Source organism: Cydia fagiglandana, chromosome 1 (genome assembly GCF_963556715.1).
Source record: "Cydia fagiglandana chromosome 1, ilCydFagi1.1, whole genome shotgun sequence".
NCBI lineage: Eukaryota > Metazoa > Arthropoda > Insecta > Lepidoptera > Tortricidae > Cydia > Cydia fagiglandana.
The window spans coordinates 26,159,258-26,185,996 of record NC_085932.1 but is presented as its reverse complement, the minus strand read 5'-3'; the positions used below and the strand labels follow the sequence as shown (position 1 = coordinate 26,185,996).

The following is a 26,739-nucleotide window of genomic DNA, read 5'->3' as shown; positions in this document are numbered from 1 at the left end:
AATACACTTTTACTAGATACCTGTGGCGTACGCAATTCCCACTTCCTAAAGTCTCTCAATAAAAAAGTAATTCCCACTTTTCCAACTTTCCTTAAACGTCCCAGCCGGACCTTGTATCATGCATTCCTAATGACTCATTAAACCCTCAACAACTCCCCTTAAGTGCTTTTCATGTGAAATGCAAGGCGGTTAATTTGCAAGGCAGTTAGGGTTTCACACAACACAATTCAACTTCAATTAAGGAATTCGTAAATGCGATGCCAATGCCGCCATAAGGTACCTTTTTCCGTGGAACGTCACATATCTTCACTATTATTTTCATATCTAGTGAATCTCTAATTCATTTCACTAATCGCGGCGCCAGCCGCCATAAGGTACATAAGGTTCCGCTACCCAAAGATTGTCTGGAAGAGATCGCTCTTTAGCGATAAGACCGCCTGTTGTCTGCCTCTACATTTAATCAGTTGTTCTTTTCTTTTGTATCTTTTTACTAAGGTGTGCCAATAAAGAGTATTCCATCTATCTTTCTACCTATAACGTAACTACAAAATATTTTTATTTGTTTCATGGGACCTACTTAATACAGAACCTATCTCTTTGTGTGTAAGATATTTCTGTTGTCGACCAACCGAATACGCTAGTATTGAACCACAGTAGCTTGAAGTTCGAGTCCGTCTTAACTATTTTATGCATTTTAAATTATTCAACATTTCTATTAACATTACACTCCTCATAATAGCTCATAATGGTATGAAACATAATTTCTCTCAACCTTACTTCGCATTTGCGTCAAAGTATTATTCTGTAAAGGACATTGGTAATGGTGTCTGTCCAGAAAATAATTTCATTAGCTAAAAGACTTGAGGATCCGAAACACCCTTTATTAGGTCCAAATTTGAAAGGGCTTTATGTTTACGGCCTGTGGCAATGTGGAAGCAAATTTCGCAATACATGTTACAATGTCATACACTTTTGCGCTTTTCTGTTTGTAATTAGTCAAATAATGGAACTTTGGATCATAAGGCATGATTATTTGGAAGCATTACATAATCTTTCATTAACTGCATTGGGAATGGTTTGTATTTTTAAAGCCGTGTCTTACGTTATATGGCAATCCGACTGGAAGATGTTGGTAGAAGGTATTTCAGCGGAAGAAATATCTCAATCGGAAAGCTTGAATGATGCGTGTATAGATTTGAAGCAAAACTATACAAACTACGCGAGAATTGTGACATATTTCTATTGGAATGTTGTAGTTTCTACTAACATTACTATGGTTTCGGCGCCGTTTCTAAAATATGCTACAAGTTCAGAATACCGTGAACAGATAAGTAACGGAACGGAGCCATTGCCGCAAATTTTCAGCTCGTGGTTTCCATTTGATAAAACAACAATGCCTGGCTATTCTCTAGCAATCTTCATTCACATTCTAATTAATATCCATGGAGGGGGAGTTATTGCGCTTTATGATTCAAATGCAGTGGCTGTTATGGTATTCATCAGAGGCCAACTGGCAATGTTAAGGGAAAAATGCAAACACATCTTTGATGACTATGATTTGGTTAATGAAGAAATAATATTGGGCAGAATTAAGGAATGCCATAGACATCATAATTTTATCTTGAGGTAGGTACTATAGGTACTTATAATACCAGTAATAATGTATATTTACAGTACAAGGCGCTTATTTACTGTCCTAGTGACCGCACTAGCTACCGAACTAGTTACCGAACTAGCACTATACGTGCGCATGTCGAATATTTAAAGGGCCATATATGTACTGTACAATATACGTGCGAAAAGGTAATTCGCAACTCTCGTGTCGATTTAAAACACTCCCTTCGGTAGTGTTTGAATTTTTCACCACTCTTGGCGAATTTCCTAATTTTCACACTTGAATTGTAATGTACTATTAAACACATTCTTCCTTAACTTATAAAAAAATACGTTACAAAATTATTACATTTGACAAAGAAATGAAAAGAAAAAGTCTTACTTCGCTGCTGCGATTGTGGCCCACAAAAATGGACTCCGACTCTCGGGTCAACATTATGGCTTATCATGTTAGGGGAGACCGAGGTGAGTTGTGACAGAGGAGACTTGTGACATTGTCGATTTTTTGAAATCTAATAACTGTTAGTGATCTCGCAACAGTGTGCGTTTGTTAGCTCGCAACTTGAACTAACAAACGCGCGCTATTGCGACCTACTTTTTATTTAATAGATTCCAAAAAATCGACAATGTCACAACTCTCCTCTGTCACAACTCACCTCGGTCTCCCCTACTTTTGATGTAAAACAAGTTTATCACGAAAAATAAGTGATTTATGATTTAAAATATTTAAATGATTTACTTTTCGGATACTGGAAGCTAATTTTCTTGAAAAACCAAAGACAGGCTATATAAAATCAAAGTGTGTGCTGCTTTTCAGACAGAGCTCGTTGTTTAACTCTTTGTTATCGCCGGTGATGTTCCTGTACGTTCTCGTTTGCTCTGGCATGATTTGTTGCAGCGTCATCCAGTTTACTTCGGTAAGTAAAAACAAAAAAAAACAAAAGGTACCATATGGTGGCTGGCGCTTACGCTATTATTAACGCTGCTCCAATATTCAGCCGGGGCAATGGTATATTTTGCCGTGGAACGTAACATATCTTTACTATTTCATATCTAGTGAATCTCTAATCAATTTCCCGAATCGAGCCGTAAATCTCTTAAATTTAATAAACGGTCCTTTTGACATTAAAATAAATAAATAAATAAATAATTAATTTCAGACCAAGTTGATCCATAGTTTGTTACAGATTGTTAGTTACATTAGTGTTTGCTTTGTTGGTAAATTTAATAGAGGTTTGCTAAGGTTTAAGAATAAGGGGATATTCAAACAGACTGCGTGGTGGTGTGCAATACCTGACTTTTGGCAACTTAGGATAGGTATCCTAAGTATGTACTTACATTTGTGACGTTCCACGGAAAAAGGTACCTTATGGCGGCCAGCGCTTACGTCGCATAGCGCCGCAATAATATTGGAGCCGCGTTAATAATAGCGTAAGCGCCAACCGCCATAAGGTACCTTTGCCCGTGGGACGTCACATTTATTTGTAATTACTTATGACGAAACCTTGATCTTTTTTTTACAATAATATATATAACTTTTAATAAATTCGCCTATATAAAACTAGTATCTAGTATGATTTGTATTTAGGAAGAAGCTACAGCTGCGCAAAAAATCTGGGTGCTTCAATACACCACGGCACTCGTGTCCCAGCTTTTCTTGTACTGCTGGCATAGCAATGAAGTGGTTGTTGAGGTGAGAAGTATAATTATTTTTGAGCTATCGTTTTTTTAAGTTTCTACCTCAAAAATAAATAACGGAACCCTTATCTATATAATTATTTCTATTTTACAGAACCCTTATAGGATCACTTTGTCCTATAAGGGCTCTGTAAAATGTATACTCAGACCGAGCTGCCAAAAAATATAAAAAACGTAAAATAAAATACTGGATGAATAATGGAAAACCCAGGCGGCAGAGTGTTATGGTTCCGAGCTTATCTGCGCGGAACCCTCTTGTTGCGGCGAGGAAAGACAAATAAAAATGTATTTTAGGTGGCCGACATTAAGCACTTTACCCACTCCCTATTATTCAAATTGTAATGGAATCTACTATAAGTAGTTCGTTTTTTTAGTATTAGAAAGAACTTGAAAGATGTTGAGCGATCATATATATACAGGATGTTTGGTACATCGTTTGCCAAATTACTAGTAAAACGGCAGATAGCTTGAGTCATTTGCTATCTTCTCATGCCTAGAAAAACAAAATTGTTCGTGGTTTTTTTACTACTACGCAAGTAAAAATTAGAAATTTACGAAAAACTGTCATAGAAGTGAAAATTTTTTTTTGCACCGAATTAAAAATTTATTGGCCTGAGAAGATAGCAAATGACTCAACCTATTTGCCGTTTTAATTTGGTAAACGATGTACCAAACACCCTGTATATATAATATATTATAGGTATATTTTCTTGCATTAAACAGTGTCAGAATGTGGATGGCGGCGTGTACGAAAGCGAGTGGTGGAAGGGGGATGCGCGCGTGCGCAGGCAGCTGGCAATGCTCGGCGGGAAACTCACGCACACTGTCGTTTTTAGCGCCGGTCCCTTTGCCACACTTTGCGTGCCTACCTTCATTGATGTACGTTTAAAATACTTAAATGTAATGATTTATTTCCTTTATTGAATTAGGGTCTTAGGTTAGGATTTTACAATGTGAGTATAAAAGTAAAATATAAAAACACTTACAAAACATTACAAAAATATATAAACACATTGTAAAAAACCTAACCTAGGGTGCCGCCGGCAGCGGGGCAGGGTCCAAGCTGCCGGTGGTCAGGGCCGCAGAGTGAGGAATCGACGTACTATACGCGCCGTGTCCAAAATTACCGCCTTCTGCATCTGACCCTTGATCCAACCACCCAGCGAGAGTCTCTCTAGGTGTTGGTCGAGACTCTTCGCTGACACGACTATAGGAACAATGATCGTCGAGTCAACATCCCACATGGCGGTTATCTCGTGAGCTAAGTCTAGGTACTTGCTGGACATGTCCTTCTCCTTTTATTATTATTAAAAAATACAATCCAAAATAATTCTTCAAGATTTCTACTAATATTTAATACTTAAAGAAACTATTAAGCACTTACAGAAAATAATACCTTACATTGCTTAACCATTTTTTTTTCAGGTAATTAAGGGCTCTTACAGTTTTTTCACGCTTCTTACGCAAATGCAAGAATAACTGCGGCGCTACATTTACGTTTATGTACAGTCGACGTCAAAAATATACATATTTACACTATTGCACCCTTACTTCTGTGTTAATAATAATTATGTAAACATTACTTAATAATTATGTAAACATTACTTTGACGACGACTGAACTCACATTACTTTCATTTGTGAAAAGATAATAAAGACTTAACACAATCTCACCACCCTATTCTTGAAATTTCTTCCATTATCCATACCTATCATTCGTCGAAGACCCTAAAAATTATCTTCGTTCCGAGAAATAAAGTACTTTGATAATTACACATTTGATATCAATCAAATAGGTACAAATTGATATGATATATCGAGACAAGAAAAATTACACGTTCGAATGAAACAAATGTTTCGTAAATATTTCCAAAGGTGACGCAATGTACCTAGGTACCATTTAAAATAACATGTGTCCGTCCCTCTACGTTAAGAAAATGATAGGTTGAACTCGCTACAAAAAACGCATAAAAAAATTGACTGTTTGTAAAAAAATTCGCTTTACTTATACCTATGTATGTATCTTATCAATGTTGGCGTTAAATTTTAATACCTAATGTTAAATAATAACATAAAGAAAGATTATTTTAAATTCGGGTCACGTTTGTGCTGACTATATTCATACATTTTTTATTATTTTTCCAAGCAAAGTCGTATGATTTGTGAAGTGTTCAGAAATTGTAAAGAAAATTTGATGATTAACAATTATTTCCATTCCCTAAGTAAATTGAAGTCAATCCGAAAAAAACTTTCAACTACATCACACGGCGAGACGTGAGAGAAATGTTAAAAAAATATGTGGCCAGATTGGAAGACCCAAATCATCCGTTGCTCGGACCTACGCTCTGGGGTCTTCAGAGCTGGGGCATGTGGCAACCAAACAGTGGGCAGAGTCGTATCATTTACAATTTGATTCATTTTGCCGCTTTACTATTTTTAGTGAGCCTGTACGCCGAACTTTGGTTTATCAGGGCAGACCCGGAATTAGCCTTGAAGAATCTTTCTTACACAATGCTCACCACGGTTTGCGTCGCGAAAGCAGGCACATTTGTTCTTTGGCAGACATATTGGCAAGATGTTATTCAGTTTGTGTCAACACTGGAACGAAGCCAACTAGAGAAAAAAGACAAGACGACTTGCACAATCATTGAAGGTTATACGAAGTACTCCAGAAACGTAACTTGTTTTTATTGGATTCTTGTTACAGCTACGGTGTTTACGGTGGTATTTGCGCCTTTAGGAGAATTTTTATCATCTTCGGAGCAACGCGAGCTAATGTTGAATGGAACTATTCCTTTCCCGGAAATAATGAGCTCTTGGGTACCTTTTGATAAAACAAAGAGATTTGGCTACTGGTTTCAGATAGTGGAACATTCTGTCATTTGTTTATACGGAGGTGGGATCGTCGCGAATTACGACGCTAACACGGTGGCTCTGATGTCATTTTTCTGTGGACAGCTTGAGCTTTTGGTAGCAAACAGTAAGAGATTGTTCAGTGAAGATGGTAAACTTGTCAGTTATTCAGAAGCGATGGAAAGGATAAAACAATGTCATATGCATCATCTATCATTGATTAAGTAACGTTTTGCTTTTCTTTCATTTTATATTATTTAATAAGTTCTAGATGGTGGGTAATTGATGAATGTGTTCTGTCTTAGTATCTCTCCAAATTACAAAAGAAAAATTTGATCTGTTTCATATAACAGATTATCATAAGTTTTATTACAGAAAATATATAAGTAATCACACATCTTAACCAATTTGAATATTTATTTAATAATAAAATTATTATATGCAAGAACACCCATTAAGAACATAATCCTTAACAGCTACTTATCACATCACTTCAAAGTTACCTGCATTCAAAATAGGAAACTATAAAATGGAAATAGGATGACAATAAAATATAATTAACTATGCTTTAACCATGTCAAAACTTAAGCATGTCATTTTTTTAGATACTCAAAAATCTTCAATTCTGTGCTATCGCCTGTGATGTTTTTATACGTCGTCATCTGTTCACTTATGATTTGCGCCAGTGCGATTCTCTTGACAAAAGTAAGTACCTCAAACAATTAAAATAAACAGTGTGTGTATTCCATACGGGCGTATATTATAGTATCTGATCATACAAATTGTATAAGGTTATCATTTTATTAAATAGTGTTATTAATTAGGTGTAATTAATTTTTTAATCCTACCGAGCAGCAATGTACGCCGAATTTGCAATTAGTTATAATAATTACACATTAACACCACTGTGGTTTATTTTGTTACTTAACCCTTATCTTGGCATCGTAACACCCGTGATACATGGAACTTAAAAAAATCTAGCAAGTTCACTTTATTACCTAACAAAATAATTCTACCATCAATATGTCGAGCTACCCTCCTTACTTATAGAAAAAAATAATGGGCACGAGTGTCATTGTAAATTAATTAGTAATAATCAACATGGCGCCGCGGAAACAATAGATTTCGGTTCGTACAGGAAGTTTTGCATTTATTTCTTATGTTAGTATATATTTTTCCATAATCTACATTTTGATGTCTTTACTGGCTCTTAATGCATACATATTTACAATGCCTTTGAATTTAAAAACATTTAATACATAGAACCTTACATGAAACTGTTATGTATTATATTTGATACAGTGCCAAGAACTCAGAAATGTACATATCGAAAGGATTGTATTACATTTAATACATTGCCAAGTTATCGTCAAAATAGATTTACATGATTTTTTTATTTTTTTATTTTTGTGGGGTTACAAAACATGCTTCAATTATAGAATATTAGTTGTCGTATTATTTAGTTATTTAACTTTGATTTTTTTAAGGACTAGATGTTATTTAACTATATATTCGTACGCTGTAGCACTATTGCTACGCCGTAGCCCGTAGCACGGAAAAATATGTGTATGGCAAAAAATGGCCCCAAAGTAAAAAAAAAAATATTTTTTTTACTTTTAATTATTTGTTTACTTTTCATATTTTACTCAACTTTTTGCTGACGACTTTTTTGAAACTTTACGGGATTAAATTTTCCGCCCATGTGATCAGGTATTCGTAGATATATTTTATATTTACAGGTTTAATAGTCATCTGATGCTTTAGATTGCGTTTAATTAGCAGTAAATGCTAATTTCTGTTGCATTACATGTTTTATTTTTATTAAAATCTACATTTTTCTTTTAAAAAGTAGGTAACTATTTTGTCGAGTTATTGGCACTGTATCAAATATGATACATATGATTTTCCGAAACTGGAAAATCCTGGATTTTTTTTCTTATTTTTTAATAGTCTAGTATGCTCAATAGGTGACAAAAAACTAAAAAAATGTTTATATTTAAGATATTTTGAGCCTTGCCAAGATAAGGGTTAAATTAATGAACACTGATGTGATAAACGTCATATCGTATAACAATAAACTAGGTACGTTAATTGATGTGGACGCAATACATAGCGTGCTCAATTATTATGTATCAAAAAAAAAATCTTATCTCCTAAAAAAAACAATGTAATTAAGCTCCTTAGGTCCTATACTAGTCGTTATTAAAATATACGCCCCTATAAAATACACACGCTGTATGTATATTATTGCTATATTGTGTGGTTCAATTATTAATTATATTAGATTGTATAGCATTTTAAGCAAAGAAATAGTATTATTTTCCATGAAATGCATTTGGATATTCAATGAGCAGGATCTGTTACAACGTAGGAGTAGCGGAATATAGATAATTTTATTATAGAATGAAAACCGCGGTGATATTTCAGATTAGGAATAGTTTTATAATATGTTCAATTAATAGTAGGCAGGTACCTACCTAATATCTAGTAAAATTGGAAGTGTAAAAGGTGGTTTATTGTGTGTTAATATTTCGTTAAAATATTTGTATAAGTTTAGTTCTCTCAAGGTGAAATAATGTGAAAATGACTATAAAGTTTCTGATTTTTTGTTGGTCGTCTTTCAAAATGTGCGGGTTTGTATAATATGCTTGAAATACAAATATTTTTCAAAATACTTTATACAGGGTGCCCAGTAATTAATGGACAACCTTCTAACCATCGACAGGGCACCTTAGGTTGGTCTAGAAAATGCACTTATAGGTCTAGTAAAAGTTTCGTGGTTTTCGAGATTAATCGAACTTTTCTGTCTATTTTACTAGTTAGCACCATACTTCACTTTAATCACCATCTAGGCCATACCCTTGTTTGTAAAAAAGTAAATAGCATGTGTGATACCATTTTAGAATCAGTATTAAATAAACTATTTTTAAGAAAGTTGGGCACTCTGTTCTCCATACATTTTTTTTTTCACCATAAGCGATCAGACTTCTTGAAAATGTTAGAGTACAATGTAATTTTTTGGATTAAGATCTTCTAAAAATACACCTTGGCTATGGAAAAACTGTATCGCCTATCGGTTAGCAGGCCTATCTGAGAATATTTTTTCAAAAAACAGTAGGTAAAAATCTTTTATTTTGTGGCCTAAATGATCATTACAGTGAGACAAGGAACCAAAAATAGAAAAGTGCGATTATCTCGAAAACCACGAAACTACAACTTACTAGACCTATAAAAGCATTTTCTGGACGAGCCTAAGGTGCCCTGTCAATGGTTAGGAGGTTGACCATTAATTACTGGGCAACCTGTTTATTACGCTTGTAATGAAATTATTTATATCGCCCTGGTGTTTGCAGGGGACGACGACAACTATGCAGCGGATGTGGGTAGCAGAATACCTGGTAGCACTAATCTCGCAACTATTTTTATATTGCTGGCATAGCAACCAAGTATATTTTATGGTAAGCCATCACGCATTATAGGCGCTTGCCTAGCTAAAATATTTATGTATTTGTATAGGTATAAATATCTCGCTTATTATGTTTTGCGAGATAATTAAGTTGCGTGCTTATTTTTAGGGCCCGAGATTTTGCGTATTATCAATATATCGATTATATAATTCTATTACTCTAACAATCCGGTTAATATACTTAAATAAAATAACACTTGCGAGCAAATACCTACTTAGCTTGTCAACTCGTTATAAAATATAAAGGTTTTCTAAACTGTACTGATTTCAATAAAACACATGAAACGGATAACACTCCGATATTTGGAACTTTTTCCATCATCGACCGTTTGAAACCACCATAAGTAATAATAATCACCATAAGTAATAGATGATAAGTAAGTGATGATATCACCAGAAAGTTTGAGATAATAAAGTCACAAATAAAAAAAATCTCGATTTAGTGATACCATCGATAAACAGTAGTGCTCTTTCCCTAAGAATTGTCAAAATCCGCACCCAAAATTCTGGGCCCTATTTTTTATCTCGAATACCTATACACGAAATATCTAAAAACATACATTGGTGATCATTCCCATTTACGTTTTGAATCTTAAGTAGGAGATAATCCAAAAGTAGGCACTGTTGGATTATCTCGTCCGTGTTGTCTTGTACCTACACAATTACATGAATATGAACTTCCTTATTAAGTACAGTCGCCTGCAATATGTTACTCTTCGAAGGCCGCAAAGATATGTGACATGCTCTTATGGCTCTACAAATAAGATCGTGTCACATATTTTTGCGGCCTTCGTTGTGTAACATATTATTGCAGGTGACTGTAGAAGATGAAAAGTCAGTTAGAAAATGTATGATATCGGTGTACTTAAATAAATGTTATCCCGTTTTTGTTTTCAGAGCGAAAGGGTAGATAGAGGTATATATGAGAGCGAATGGTGGCAATGTGGGGTGCGCTTGCGTCGGTGCGTAGTGCTGCTGGGCGGCCAGCTGCGGAAGACCATCATATTCCAAGCTGGTCCTTTCACAAATCTTACTATTGCTACTTTTATTGCGGTATGAGATTTACTATACTCTGGTATCTTGTATCTGGTATTGTATCTGGTATCTTGGTTTATCTTTAGGTATTTAAATAAAAGTAAACAACATCTATTACCCTCAAATGGCTCAGGCCAGTTGAGGGTAGATTAAACATTACATGATCAAATAATGTAGGTTAATGTCAGGACTGATCCGTTCAGTGACTGATCCAGGCGGTTTTGTATTTGGTTGGCTAACCAATAAATATTGTAACTACCCGAAACTGTACAAATTGTTTGTTTACTTTTATTTAAATACCTAAAGATACATACTATTTTAGTTCAGAAAATTTTATAACAGTTTTATGATGTGCGAGCCATGAATGACTTAATTAGTATTTTAGAGGTAGATGTGGTTTAAGAAAATGTCGGTAGGGTCATTATTATTCCGGAGTATTTTTTACGAGCAAGTGTGATCAATATATTTTAGATTATATCAAAATATACGTAAATAGTTATCAGGACATTGTTTACACCGGATATCTTCCAAAACTGACTGGTTGTAAGTCCCCCCTGAATTCGTAACTTTTGATTCTAGAATACTCATAAAAAAAATTGCTAACATTCTACATTTATAATATACGAATATTCTATTGATTTTAGATTCTCAAAGGATCGTACAGCTACTACACATTGTTGAGTAAAAATGAAGGTTAGATTCCTAAAGCACCGTTAATTAACAAAGCAAAATAGAAGAAATAGAGATTAGAAGAAATATAATAAGAGAGAATAAACAGAAGAAATTATAATAGAGAGAGAAATATAAAAGTACTATAAATATTTTATTTACTTCATTTACCTGCCTTTATGTAAACACTTGGAAGCTGTTGCAATTATTTTCCAATGTTTTTGTTCAAGGACTTCTGTGCAAAAGTTCATATATTTTTGAAGATTCAAATGTGTGTCGAAAAACAAATTGTAGCCTAATCTAGCTAGGCGCAGTGTAATTTATTGCCATAGCAGTTCACAACAGGTAAGATAGACGTACAGGTGCTCGACATGCTACTGCCCAATAGATGACACCTTGCTGTCACCTCTATTAACAATGAGATTCTTCTTAACTTCAGTTTCAAGATGACATGTACCTACTGGTGCTCGACGCGGTGATATTTCATGAACATGACTTGAAATGAACCGTTTAAGTAGGTAACTAAAAGAAGAATAATCAAATAAATATTATGTAAAAATAGTCCGCTATATCAATAATATCTTAATCAATCCCACGCTACAGTCTAAGAGCTTTCCGGATATATAAATATCTCATAAGAATAAGCATGCTGGTCATCTGAATTATAAAATTGTATAACGTGTTATGTATGATTTTCTCATCATAATTAAGTTGTTGGCACATATATATTATGTACCTTAAGAATTTCGCCAAATGTGTCTTGTAATTCTACCCAAAAATACATTAATTTACATTGTACTTACTTCTTTGGAAATGGTCGTCACCAATGTTTGATGAATGCTTTTAAATTCATTTATGGTTATTTTCTAAAATTTCCAATCTACCTTATCCTATGGAGACTATTTGTAATAAACGTGTCTTCTGTTATTTAAACTATCCATCTGAAGTGCTACTAATTTTTCTGCGGTATTGATTAAGTAATCACAACAAACATGAATACCGCAGAAAAATTAGTAGCACTTCAGATGGATAGTTTAAATAACAGAAGACACGTTTATTACAAATAGTCTCCATAAGTAGGATAAGGTAGATTGGAAATTTTAGCAAATAACCATAAATGAATTTAAAAGCATTCATCAAACATTGGTGACGACCATTTCCAAAGAAGTAAGTACAATGTAAATTAATATATTTTTCGGAAGAATTACACGATACATTTGGCGAAATTCTTAAAATACATAATATATATGTGCCAACAACTTAATTATGATGAGAATATCACACATAACACGTTATACAATTTTATAATTCAGATGACCAGCATGCTTATTCTTCTGAGATATTTATATATCCGGAAAGCTCTTAGACTGTAGCGTGGGATTGATTCTGAAAGCTTCCTTGAATCGTTAAGGAAAGCTCTCGGCTCTTATGGATGATTTATTTATTTATTTAAACTTTATTGCACAGTAAAAATTGTACAAAAGGCGAACTTAATGCCAGAAGGCATTCTCTACCAGTTAACCTTTGGGCCAAACAGAGAACAAGTAGTAATAGGTGCAAGAAAAATTAAAAGTACGAAAAATTTACTATTAAGTATACATTTTTATGTTGAACAATATACATTTTTATGTTGAACAATTATGTGATGATGTGATGAAGTTATCGGTTGTATTGCAAATACCGGCGTAATAGATGCGGTCTTTTGCGCCGTTATTTACAATATTTCTTGTTCGATTAAATATTTATTTTGATTGACTGAAGCATTATCGAAAATCTCCGTTTTAACTTGGGCATTTTGTCCGGATGTGCTCCTCTATAGTCCGTTTATTTTAGCATTAGAAAGAACTTCGCAGAAGTTCGCTTGTGGTTCTAAATCTGACACTTTTAGCGGTAACAATTTGAAGTAAATTATATGTATTGACCATGCTACATTAGATAATTCAATAATTATTAATAATTAACGAGCCTGATAAAAACTGCACGCTTGCTTCTGCGGAGTTCTTTCTAATGCTAAAAAAAACGAACTATACAGGTGAACCAATTCTCATGAAAATTCGTGACTAGATTCTATGATTAAATTGATTTTTTTAATCCGGAAATTGGCATAAAGAAACGGCTTAATCGCCAATAGCAGTTATGGTGTAAGTATATAGCAGTAACGGGCAAAGGCTTTTATTAATTTCGTTTAGTTGTGAAAATAATTAACCCTGTTCGCTCGCTACCAACCTAATTAATATCAAAGTGAAACTTAAGTGTATACATATTTTCAGGCGAGTTGAAAGAGCTCTTATATAACTCGAACTGTGTCAACAAGCTCACAATGCAAACAATTTTTGAAAACGTAGGTTAATAAATATAAAAGTTTTCCATTAAATCAAATTGTTAATCAACCCTACTGAAAATAAAAAAAATATATACAGGCTGATTCATGAGACGTGAGCAGGACTAATCCTGCATACTCAGTAACTGATAATTAATCGATCACCGTCGTATTTAGGTGAAACAACCACACTTTTTCCTATTTTTTTAACTTTTTGGTGAGGGCAAATTTAATTCTCTACAATAATGGTCACCCTACAAGACCTAATTAATAAACATAAAACCTCTTTAACCGTAATGACAGCATTTTGATTACGAAGAAAATAAACTGTCAACTTGAGTGAGATACGAGTTTTCAAAAGTAACCAGACCGTGATGACAGTGTTGACATTCAATTTGACACAGAATATCGGTAGTTTAGTATTCTAATTTTAGGGTGACCATGCATGTGGTACATAAATTAATTACCTTTTTTTTTCAACACGACTAAAAAATTAACGTTAACCTCACTAATACTGATACGAAACAGTTGCTTTTAATTTACGAAATGCGCAGTGTTAGTCCTGCTCACGTCTCCTGAATCACCCTGTATATACCTAGATCTACTAAATTTTTTCGTTTTAAATTATAATACATATTTATATAAAGTATTATTTATTTCAAAATTAGGAATCCACATTTTCTGTTCAGCAACGCAGGCTTCATCGAGTGCTACAATGTAGGCACATTGTAGTACTCGGCGAAGATTGAAAGACACAAAAAAGTAATCTAAGATCCAAGGAGTCCCTAAAAATCTGACCTTATCACGTAAACGGCCATCTTAATTGCATCAGAGATAAGTCGCAAAATCACAATCTTATCCGGAATTTTCGCTTGATCCCGCCCTAACTGGATTGAGCTGGATTTATCCTATTCTCGACGTCATGATTCAATAGTAAAATGACTTATATCATAATAATGACGAGTACTGAATAGGCCACGCTCTAGTTTGACATATGCTGTTAATTTTACGATTTATTATTTAAAACTGAATTCATTTTCGGTCGCTTATGACATTGTGTATTTGAAGCGTCTCAATGTTAAATCGGACCGCAAATACGTGACGTGGAATACATGTGAGTTGGCGTTTTGTTTGTGTCAATTTAACATTGTTTTACCCTTCGTAATCTCAGACTGCTAAATTTAACCGTTTAACCGCTTAGAATTTTTCATGGAGCTTACTTGTGTCACCGTCGGTACGAAGTTATACGAAGTTTTGTCTTGTTTATCAAACAGCGGCGAAATGAGCTGGATATTATATGTCATAACTGTCATAAACAGGATGAAATTGTTATTTCTGACCAAACTATGAAGGGTGAATATGTAGTTCATACTTAACAACTTTAACTATAGAGCCAACCTCGAAATCGCGAAATAAATCTGCCGCCTTTTCGGTGAATCAGAATCAATATTATTATATATAGAACAGCTGATTTTTATTTGCGATTTCGGGGCCGACCCCATAGTAGATAAAAGTTGTTCAGCATGACCTGCATATCCATATCACAATAAATAAAAAAAATCACAAAAACTAACAGATATATAATTATGTTGTAATATCTGTTATATATTTATTGTGATACTTATAGCACATAGCACCCTCAACACAAACCTTTATGGACACTGTGGGACTAGGCCGATTTGTGTAAGATTGTCCCAAACTATTTACTTTATTTAGGTATTTATATTTATTTATACTTTTCTACTCATAAAATAATCCATACAAATTAGATCTAAATCTAAGAGCAAAACCATTACTGTTTCTAAGAGCAAAACCATTACTTAATGGACACCCATCTCGTTTTATACTAAGGTGTAAGGCCATCATCCTCAATTTATGCGTCTTACCTCCAATAAATATGTATCAAATAGGTTATAATTTTTTTTATGAGATACTTAAGTGAATTTCTACCTTTGGATGGTTATCCAAATTCTGAGTTGAATATCAAAAATGTAGTATTCTAATAACTAAGATTAAACTTTCATCCTAAGGCACTGCATGGTGCTCGACGCGGTCCCAGTACATGTCACCTTGAAACTTAAGTCATTGTTATTTGTTGTTGTTGTTGTAGAGGTGACAGCAGGGTGTCATCTATTGGGCATTACTCGTAGCATGTCGAGCACTAGTACCACTACCTTATTGGTGAATGTAAAACAATTATTCTTAGACCAAAGTGATTTATAAAGCGAGATCTGCATAGGATACTTGTTTAGGTGAATAAAGGGTAGTAGACATATAAAATCTTAAATGGTAAAAATTCATAAATAAAAGCACTATCACTACGTATTATAAAACAAAGTCCCCCTCCAAGTTTGTCTATCTATATGTCTCTCAAAAATTCTGTAAGAATTTTCATGCGGTTTTTACCTATCGATGTAAAATAAGTATATACGATAAAATTCTTCTACACCAACCTTGTACACCCACCTATAATCACTACCTGAAATACAAATTACAATTGAATCCTACCCCACAAGAAATTGTAAAGAGTTATATTTTGATAACCCATATATATGCCTGTACTAACCCATTTTGACTTTTCTAACAACTTTCAGAGTACATTATAAAATGCTTAATTAAAACATAAATCAACATCTCATTGAGACCAAAGGCTCAACAACTCACTAACGGGCACAATATAGGTTTGATTAACGCCTCCCTGAATATACGAGAAGATTTAAAGAGGGTCTCATCCCATATTAAACTATTCAAATATGGGATTGGGCGAAGTTTGATAGCAATCAGCGTAGTCAATATCAACATAGTTGAATTAGACTTGTGAGAGTGAAAATAACAAACTTGTTTGAGTGACAACTGATGACACGAAAATGGCTTAGCCGCGAATTTACAAGCCTTTTGTATATAGTTTGTCACGAAAACAAACTTTAAGATTATTAATCTTATTTCATCATAATTTATAAGCAAGTTTAAGTATCTACACTCAGGGGCTGCTTAGCAAAGTCATTTATTAAGTCAGAATACAAGTTAATCGTATTTGGAAACCAAAAATGACAATAACATAAAAAAATACAATGAGCAATGAGAAGCTGAAGTGTAGTTCTTGAATAATACCTAGGTATACAAAATTTGACATTTAAAATCATCTGACTTCACGTTAATTCTGGCACTGAATCTTAAAAAGATTAAGCTTAAAAATAACTCCCATTTTTGGTACACGATGCCGATGTGCTTTGCTAAGATAACGGAGAATTGGTTTTTTACTTTATTGTTCAAATTTGGCACCGTAGGAAACATTAAGAAAGCAGATGCCAAGTTTTGAATTTAGGTCATCGAGCAAAATTACTTTTTTAAATACCTAATAAAGTTATAAGTACAAAATATGAACTTAATGATAATCGTGGACAACATAATAATTATTTAGTATCAATTTATGCAAATTTATATCGTATCTTTAACTTTCCTTAGACCGCAATTGAACTTTTCCTAGATCCTTTTTAAATAATGTTACAAAATGGAGAACACGTACGAAATGAACAATAATTTTGCTTGTTTCCAACCTTTGATGCAGAAACCCGGCGTTTGGTTGACAAAGTTTAAATACGATTGCGATTAACATATCAAGCCAAATTTTGTGTAAAACAAACGCCAAAGTAATAAATAACACGGTAATTGCTGAGAAATTTCAGTGTTATTAAGAGTTAATTGAAACTTAATTTTATTCCGTTTATAACTTTGCTTCTCTTTTTATTATTCCTGATGATATGTCATTCGAGTAAATACTAATAAGTTGCAATGTTGTTTATTTCTATGAATATGAAGTCAACATATGCAAAGGAAATATTTTATTCGCTCATGTAGGAAAATATTTACCAATTAGGTAGATTTCACTATATTTGTTCCCTCCCTTATCTACATTGTTCATAACACTGGATATAGTATTTTTTATATTAATAAATTACTCAAAAAACTGGTACTTAATGATAAAAAAATCTTTCATTTTTTATTTCAGGTAGGTAATTAATTAAGGTCTCTTACAGTTTTCTCACGCTTCTTACGCAAATGCAAGAATAACTGCGGCGCTATATTTCATTGATCTTTGTGTACCTACTCACATTACTTAGGTATTCCCATTTGTGAAAAGAAAATAAAAAACACAATCTCACCACCCTCTTGTAATTTCTTTTCATCTTCCATTATCGTTCGTCGAAGACCCTAAAGTGATAAAAGACTTTTCCTTTCGTTTTAATACCTCGTAAGAGTGAAATAAGGCTCTTTGATAATTACGTATATTAGATATCAATCATTTGAAAAAATATTTGCGACAAATTGATATATCGAGACTTGAAAAATTGCAGGTTGGAATAAAATACATGTTTCGTATTTGTTTTCCAAAGATGACACAATGTATCATTTAAAATGACATGTGTCCAATGCCCATCCCTCCAAGTTAAGTAAATGATAGGTTGAAATCGCTACATAAACGTAAAGGTAAATAGATTTTGTTGTTTGTAAATTTTTGGCATTACTTTCATATAAATTATGTCCATATTTTGTCAACATTAGCTCATTTCAAAAAAGTTTAATAATAGCTAGAAAAAAGTACATTCAAATTTATATTCGCGTCAAATTTCATGATGCCGAAAGAACATACGTTTAATATTTTTCTAAGCAAAGTCGTATGATCTTTGAAGTGCTAAGAAATCGCAAAGAAAATTTGATGAATACAAATTATTTCAATTCCCTAAGTAAATTGAAGTCAATTCGCAAAAAACGTTCAACTACATCACACGGCAAGACGTGAGAAAAATGTTAAGAAAATATGTGGCCAGATTGGAAGACCCAAATCATCCGTTACTCGGGCCCACGCTCTGGGGTCTTCAGAGCTGGGGCATGTGGCAACCAAACAGTGGGCCGAGTCGTATCATTTACAATTTGATTCACCTTGCCGCTATACTATTTGTAGTGAGTCAATACGTCGAACTTTGGATCATCAGAGCAGACCTGGAATTAGCCTTGAGGAATCTCTCTGTCACAATGCTCAGCTCGGTTTGCGTCGTGAAAGCAGGCACATTTGTTGTTTGGCAGACATATTGGCAAGATATTATTCAGTTTGTCTCAACACTGGAAAGAAGCCAACTAGAGAAAAAAGACAAGACGACTTGCACAATTATTGAAGGTTATACGAAGTACTCCAGAAACGTAACTTGTTTTTATTGGGGTCTCGTTACAGCTACGGTGTTTACAGTGATATTGGCGCCTTTAGGAGTTTTTTTGTCATCTTCGGAGCAGCGCGAACTGATGTTTAATGGAACTATTCCTTTCCCGGAAATAATGAGTTCTTGGGTACCTTTTGACAAAACAAAGGGTTTTGGCTACTGGTTTCAGATAGTGGAACATTCTGTCATTTGTTTCTACGGAGGTGGGATCGTTGCGAATTACGACGCTAACACGGTGGCTCTAATGTCATTTTTCTGTGGACAGCTTGAGATTTTGGTAGCAAACAGTAAGAGGTTGTTCAGTGAAGACAATAAACTTGTTAGTTATTCCGAAGCGATGGACAGAATAAAACAATGTCATCAGCATCATCTATCATTGATTAAGTAACGTTTTGCATTTTCTTATAATATTATACTTTTTGTCGTTATCCGAGTTTTTAGAAATAAATGTGTCAAATTTTTAGGTACTCAAAAATCTTAAACTCTCTTCTATCGCCTGTTATGTTTTTATACGTCGTCATTTGTTCACTAATGATTTGTGCCAGTGCGGTTCTGTTGACAAAAGTAAGTACATACCTCAAGTAATTAAATTACATTTATTGTTGTAAAGTATGTTTAAAAATATTTAAACGAATGTAATAATGATAATATCGAAAAACATTAATTGTTGTATCATGTATATAAACTTAAAACTATTATTATACATAACAAGCAGAAAATTATAAAATTAATTTAATTTAAATTTTGGAGCAATGTAGGTATTTAAAATGCCTACCTAAAATATCACACCTGTAATAAAATTCTCAACTCGCCCCGGTGTTTGCAGGAGGGGACGACAACTATGCAGCGGATGTGGGTAGCAGAATACCTGGCAGCACTCATCGCGCAACTATTTTTATATTGCTGGCATAGCAACCAAGTGTATTTTATGGTGAGCCTACATGCATTGTAGGCGCTCGCGTAGCTCAAATATTTGCATATATTTACATTACCTCGCTTATTACGTTTTGCGAGATATCGAGTTGAGTTGCATGCTTATTTTAATCTTGAATACACCGAATACACGAAATATCGAAGAACATAATTATCATAGGTATTCCCATTGTCGTATTCAATCCTAAGTGGTAATCCAATGACTGTGATTTATAATGTAGTACACAACTACTAGAAAATTAACTTCCTTATAAGTTTTAACGCTTGGAACAATCTTTTAAACGAAATATATGGGTGTATTGGGTGTCATATAGGATATAATAAAAAGGGGGTCTAATCTTTATGTGCCTAAGACGGATTGAACCAGCGTCATCAGCATTGGCTGCTAAGTTGCTAACGGTTTAGCCTCTACGACGAATACTACAACAGAGGCAAGTGCCCCATGTCCATTCTTGAAAGATTAACCACCTCTGTCATTACTCTAAAGCAGTCTAAAACAACATCTATAATGCCAATGCAATTAAGTTGCTAGTACCAGATAATATATGATTCAATGATTTAATTGTAAGAAAATGTATGATATTGTTTTAAGTAAATACTATGTCGATTTTATTTCAGAGCGAAAGCGTAGATAGAGGCATATATGAGAGCGAATGGTGGCGATGTGGGGTGCGCTTGCGTCGGTGCGTAGTGCTGCTGGGCGGCCAGCTGCGGAAGACCATCATATTCCAAGCTGGTCCTTTCACAGATCTCACTGTTGCTACTTTTGTTGCGGTATGAGGTTTTACTAATTTAATTTGGCGATTTCGGGGTTGGTCCCACAGTAAAAATTGCTCAGTATAATCCCAAAATCTCCCTGGCAACGGGAATGCAGTTACTACTTATTTTTTTCTACATTTGATATGCTAAATTATGTATACTGATTTCAGATTCTCAAAGGATCATACAGTTACTACACTTTGTTGAGCAGCAATGAAAGTTAGCTTCATAAAGCACCGTAGATGAACAAAGCAAAATAGAAAAAATAAAATGGGAAATAGAATACATAGAAGAAATTAATAATAAAGTTCAATATTTTTTATTTTATTATCTACTTCACTTACGTACCCTTTAAATTTAACTTTCTATAAAAATAATAATGATAATTTTCTTTCATGTAAATAGATCAGTTTACTTACCGTTTGATAAGTTTTTTGTAATTTTTTATTGTTAATTTTTGCTAAACAAATCTTCATTTATTTTCAATTCTTAATTTGACATTAAAATAAGTCATTTTATTCTTACTTATATCTAAATACGCTACGGTTCGATTCCTCAATATAATATAATAATGGTAGTTTAGGAAAATCAAAGCGTTCTTATTGGCTGCTTGTCCAATTTAGTAGGGAAATAGTATTTGGGGCAGAAGAATCTGGTTAACATTTTGTTTGTTACGGAATGGGTACTTTCTGTTTTGAAATTTAAAAAAATGTGAACAGTGTAACTTTAACCCCCCGAGCAAAATTTTTCAACAAAAACAATATTTAAGAAAAAAATTAGAAGTCTGTTATTAAATAGTTACGCTAATGCAAGTTAGTCATATTTAGTTTAGTAATTAGCATAGTATTAAGCATGAAGGTATAAACATTTAGGTATAATTGGGTGTATTTCATTCGCCAACAAACTGTTTCGCAGTTTGGCGAAGTTTTGTAATAGTTTTAAGTGTTTTTTGTTTATTAGCAATAAATTAAAAAAAAAAAACAGTCCTTAAAAGAAGGAGAGCAAATGGATAATTTATTTTAGCCAGATATACAAGTTTCACTGTAAAAATAAGGCATATTTTCACAACACATGCACCAGTTCTGCAGACATACAACTATCTCTATTTTATTTTATAATAACTTCCAGACTTTGATTTAACGTTTGGTTCTAAAAATATTTTTTTCGGGTTTCAAGCTAATTTGCTAATTTTTCTTATTTAAAATAAATTTTATCAATCGCGTCTTATTTAGTTATTTGTTTTTAAGAGAATATACAAGATATCTTACAGACAGAAGAAAATACAATATTCATTACAATATTCGTACCTAGCGGAAAAGCAAATAAGTCAAGCATGACTTTCAATGAAAATCACCGGACGGAAGACGAAACCGCGAACGTCATTTCACTAATGTCGTCTCACCATTGTCATCGAGTTGCAAGCCGTTGGAGTGTGCTGAGGCGACGCTAAAGTGCTGCTGGAGTATGTGTGGCCTGGGCACACGAGTCTTCATTTCTGCATTTCTAAGGTGCCTTGGACCGGTAACAGGAATGTGCAAGTTGTGTGCAACGGGGTATGGCCGCGCTTACCTCAAACGCAGGTGACAGTAACGAAATACTTTCATTGGTGTTCAAATGAAATAACTATTCTTAGTTAAAATATATGGTTGTCTGTAAAGTCGGTTTACGGCCGATAATTTTGCGTGATAACGTCATAAGTCATAAGAAAACTAGGCCGTAACGTTACCATGGATGTCTGTCCACAACGCGACACTTTTACGTGCATGCCACCGGTGTTCATCGATTTGTAAGACGTTATCACGTCAAATAGTAAATTAACTATGTTGCAACAATCGAATCACCTATGAACTAGTGGCTCTGTGAGCTGTAGACCTCGCGAGCAGAGCTTAAAACTGAGTAAATTAAATAAAAAATAAAATAAAAACAACAATTGATATGAAATTTAAGTGTAAAAAAATACAAAAAGTTATATCCCAGCATATAATTACTGGGGATCGAACCCAGACCTTCCGTGCAAACAAAAAAGCGAACGTTTGCAAAATACACCATGACAGTTCTTACATGAGGTGACGAAATTTAGCTACTCATTCTCAAGTAAAAACTAAATATCTTAATACCTCCAAAACCAGCGAAATAAAATTTCTGAATTTTTTGCCATTTAATCTGTAAACATGTCTTAAAAAGAATAGACTCTTATGATACCGATACGACTATTTGTTTAAGCGCGAGCTATCACAACTCTTCCATTTTAAAAAATTTCCAAAAACCGTTTCGACAAAAAAAAAATATTGAGTCATAGAATTTGGTTACAAAATTTCACGAGAATCGGTCAAGAATTGCGACCTGTAGAGGAGAACATCCGGACATACAAAATTTAATATCTTAATACCTCCAAAACCAGCGAAATAAATTTTCTGAATTTTTTGACATTTAATCTGTAAACATGTTTCAAAAAGAATACTTTCTTATGATACCGATACGACTATTTGTATAAGCGAGAGCTATCACAACTTTTCCATTTTGAAAAATTTTCAAAAAATGGCTCGACAAAAAAAAATTATCGGTTTATAGAATTCGGTTACAAAATTTCACGAGAATCCGTTAAGAATTGCGACCTGTAGAGGAGAACATCCGGACATACAAAAGCAAAACGCCCGAGTCAAAACGTAGACCTTCGGTCAATAATATTGTCTTAGCAAGACGCTGAAGAGGCAATATTTCTTTTATTTATGGGAGATCGTATTATGATCGCCAAGTTAAAGTATACTTTATCTCTGGACTTCCGATAAAATAAAGAAAGAATCTCATAATTCTGTGTAATCCAATAAACATTCTTTACCTATCCCTACCTACCTGTTTTATTGCGGTCGTGTTTTTCTTGCGAGGTTATAGGGCTGGCCATCTTATACTAAAAATGAATTCTATAATTTTAGTATAAGGTGGCTAGTTATTGAATAGCGGCCAGTTACTAAAACCTCATACTAAAACTTACTTACCCTAGGCCAGTTACTAACCAGAGTGGCCAGTAATGAACGATTTACCCTACATAATAATAGTATGGAATACAATCCTCCTTACACATAGCTGCACCCTCATCAAATCCCACCACAACCGAATACAGAACTGCTTAGAATTGAAGTCGGTTAAAAGTGACGACCATCCCTTATATAAAATACATATTATAAGAGTTAAGAGCGAAAAACGAATACCATTTTTTTTTTCAACAGTTCCTTACTCTTAGAATAATCAACAAAAAAACGAAAGGGCATACTGCATTGCTGTGGTGATTAATACATCAAATAGCGTGAAAATATTCGTTAGCGTGAATAAGATTCATTAAAATTTTCCTGTTCCTATGTAAAACCCGTTTCCGATTTAAGCAAGCAGGGTTAGTAGCTGGTGTAATAATATGTCAGGCAGTAAAATTGCTCTATTATGTAATTAAATGGCTCCTACCCCAACTGTAATTAGAAACCAGCCTAGTTTGAGCAAAACCAAGCAAAACGTTAGTCACACGAAAAAATATAGTTTATTATCGCCATCTATTGGCGAGTAGGGTAAACTAATCAATGCAAACGCGACCTCTTTTGGTGAGTGGCATTTTGTGAAAAGCTGCGTTTCAAATTCCTACACAACTCGATAGATGGCAGGATTCCATGAACTTCCTTCAAAATGCTTACAGTTAGTTGAGTTTGTTACATTTTTACACAGAGGGCAACACTGCTACAGTAATGTAGTAGGTATGAACGTATGAATATGGAGGATGACAGAAGTAGACAACGAGCTGTAAAGTCCTTTTCAGAGATGGCGTTCAGAGAACGTGGTAGGTACATATGAGTTCATTTTATATGGTAAGTTTTTTAAAATACTGTGCAATCATAAATAATATGTAAACTTTTAACCTATCACATACTCTGCAGATAAAATAATAATTACAAATAGAATATAGTTATTTGATGTACGTATGTACTTCTTTTAATGCCGATACAGCATTTATGAACAAAATAATGTAGATCAGCATCCAAATATTTCTAGAGAAACTTTTATGAGCTCGATCAAGCTAAGCCATAAATCTGGCAAAAAGGACCTAGCCACATGCAATTATATATTAGAGTGCTCAGCCGAAGTAAGACGGACACTCATTCAACAACAGCGCGTATTCATCAACTGGACTTCCTGCCCTGCACGAGATTACACTCTCTTGACTAGATGTTACAAATGCCAGCTCTACGGACACTCTGCCAAGTACTGCAGGGAAGCTGAATCCACATGCAGTCACTGTGGATTATCAGGACACACCATCAAAGAATGCACCAAACTGTCTGAACATCCGAATTGCGCTACGTGTATGCGTTTCAAAAAACCATCAGACCACAAAACCGGAGATGAGCAGTGCCCAGCGAAAAAAAGTGCCCAAATTAGACATTTAAATAACATAGACTATGAGGGCCCCTAAAACGCCTCACTACGTATCTCTAAAAAACTACCTATTTTGTTATTTATATTGTCAAAGTTGAAACGTTTTAATTCACTATTATTTACCTATGTTTCTTGTACTAATATCATATTTATTGTTTTAGCACAATAAGCACCTAACTTACACTACATTGACCTAATAACACGAAATACCTAAGATACAAGTATTAAGTAACTTAGTTTAGGTATTGATGTTAAATAATGTTAGAGCCAGTTACAATTTTTGCTTACAAGATCTTTTATTTTATGTTTACTTTTCTAAACCACTGTGATTGTACATTTATAATATGTAAGTAACTATTTAAGCGTATTATGATTGTTTTAATTTTTGGATATTTTTCAATTAAATAAATTTTATCTTATCTTTATCTTATCTTATCTTATACTCTTTCCCTTTATCCTTCAAGTCACAAATTTTTAGTGTTCCGTACAATACTTTGTTCACGGAACACTTATGGGATCACTTCAGTCTTGCAAATCAGTTATATAAATGCGTTTTTTTAATTGTCAACTTGAATTTCATTACAGTCGGGTTACTTCTTATGTAAAACTGTACCTATCTCACCAAAGTGTAACAATTATTTTTTCATAATGAAAGGGCTTTAAAACAGTTAAAAAGGTTTAATCGTTATTAATTAGGCGTTGTAGGATAACCACGATTGTAGAGAATGAAACCTTTACATAAGAAATAGAAAAAAAAAAGTTGTTGTTGTTTCACTACTGAATTAACGGCATTCTATTTTTAAACTGTAATTTCCTTAGTTTCTTCTTCGTTTTAATAATTTACGATTTTTTTACGAAACATCTAACTTCTAAAAGCTCCTTATTGAAATACCTGTAGCAATTAAAATTATGATTTAAATTAGGGATGTACCGACTAGTCGCCGACTAGACGGGAAAGCCGACTATCCGGCCTCATTTGTAGTCGGCGATTAGTCGGCGACTAGTCGGCAAAAATTGCCGATTAGTCGGCACTTTATAAATGACAAAAACAGGGCAAAAAGAAATATACAGCAAATATTTACCATAAGTTTTTCACCTATTTTATCCACATTTTTATTTAGGGTGCTTACGAAAACTTTTGTTTGAATTATTGACCGCTTGGTCGCTTTCTTGTCTGCTTGTCCGGTTGTCGTATGACATATAGCCTTAGGATTTTTTTTATTCAGTTCATTTTCAGCGTTCCTATATGTATATTTATAATATGACGAATAGAAAGGGGTAAAACGGTTGTTTTTAAGTTCATCTGAACCGAACTTAGACGAAACTAATGATCCGGCCGACTAGCCGACTAGTCGGCCGACTAATCGGCCATCCGAGCGCCGATTAGTCGGCTAGTCGGCTAGTCGGTACATCACTAATTTAATTTTTTAGTAAAGAGCAATCGCTGCATAGTTTAATATTAGATCTAATTAGAATAATTAAGTACGTCTAGACTAAAGAGACAAAGGTCAAGTATTAGCGTAAAATGAACTTCGTTAAAGGAATTAATTAATTTTAATTTAAAAAGGGCATTTTTTCTAATAAAATTCACATTTCAATTAATACCACAACTACAAATAAAACACTATTAGTGACACCATAGAGAAATAAGTAAGGAGAGAGTGGTAACTCCATCCATATATCAGTTTTCTTACCAAAACGCGAGTTATTTCGTAGTCGACATCTGGCGTCAAGTAGTGAATTTATCAATACCGGTAC

General features: G+C 33.9%; 1 protein-coding gene across 6 annotated transcripts; it reads left to right on the top strand.

Annotated features, from left to right (window-relative positions):
* Positions 1-729: 729 nt before the first annotated feature.
* LOC134668162 (odorant receptor Or2-like) lies at positions 730-25,338 on the top strand. 6 transcript variants are annotated; one of them, XM_063525683.1, is made up of 9 exons: positions 730-1,626; positions 2,432-2,531; positions 3,203-3,307; positions 4,036-4,191; positions 19,040-19,254; positions 19,335-19,434; positions 19,697-19,801; positions 20,422-20,577; positions 20,733-25,330. In XM_063525683.1, the coding sequence occupies exons 1-9, from the start codon at positions 821-823 to the stop codon at positions 20,784-20,786; spliced, it is 1,797 nt and encodes a 598-aa protein (XP_063381753.1). In that variant the 5' UTR covers positions 730-820; the 3' UTR covers positions 20,787-25,330. The 6 variants fall into 6 exon arrangements, 5 of the variants coding, with proteins under 5 accessions (XP_063381753.1, XP_063381754.1, XP_063381769.1 ...); XM_063525699.1 differs by having other exon boundaries at positions 1,491-1,630; positions 2,436-2,531; positions 20,733-25,338; XM_063525684.1 differs by lacking the exons at positions 19,040-19,254; positions 19,335-19,434; positions 19,697-19,801; positions 20,422-20,577; positions 20,733-25,330 and adding an exon at positions 4,738-5,441 and having other exon boundaries at positions 743-1,626.
* The last annotated feature ends 1,401 nt before the right edge of the window (positions 25,339-26,739 follow it).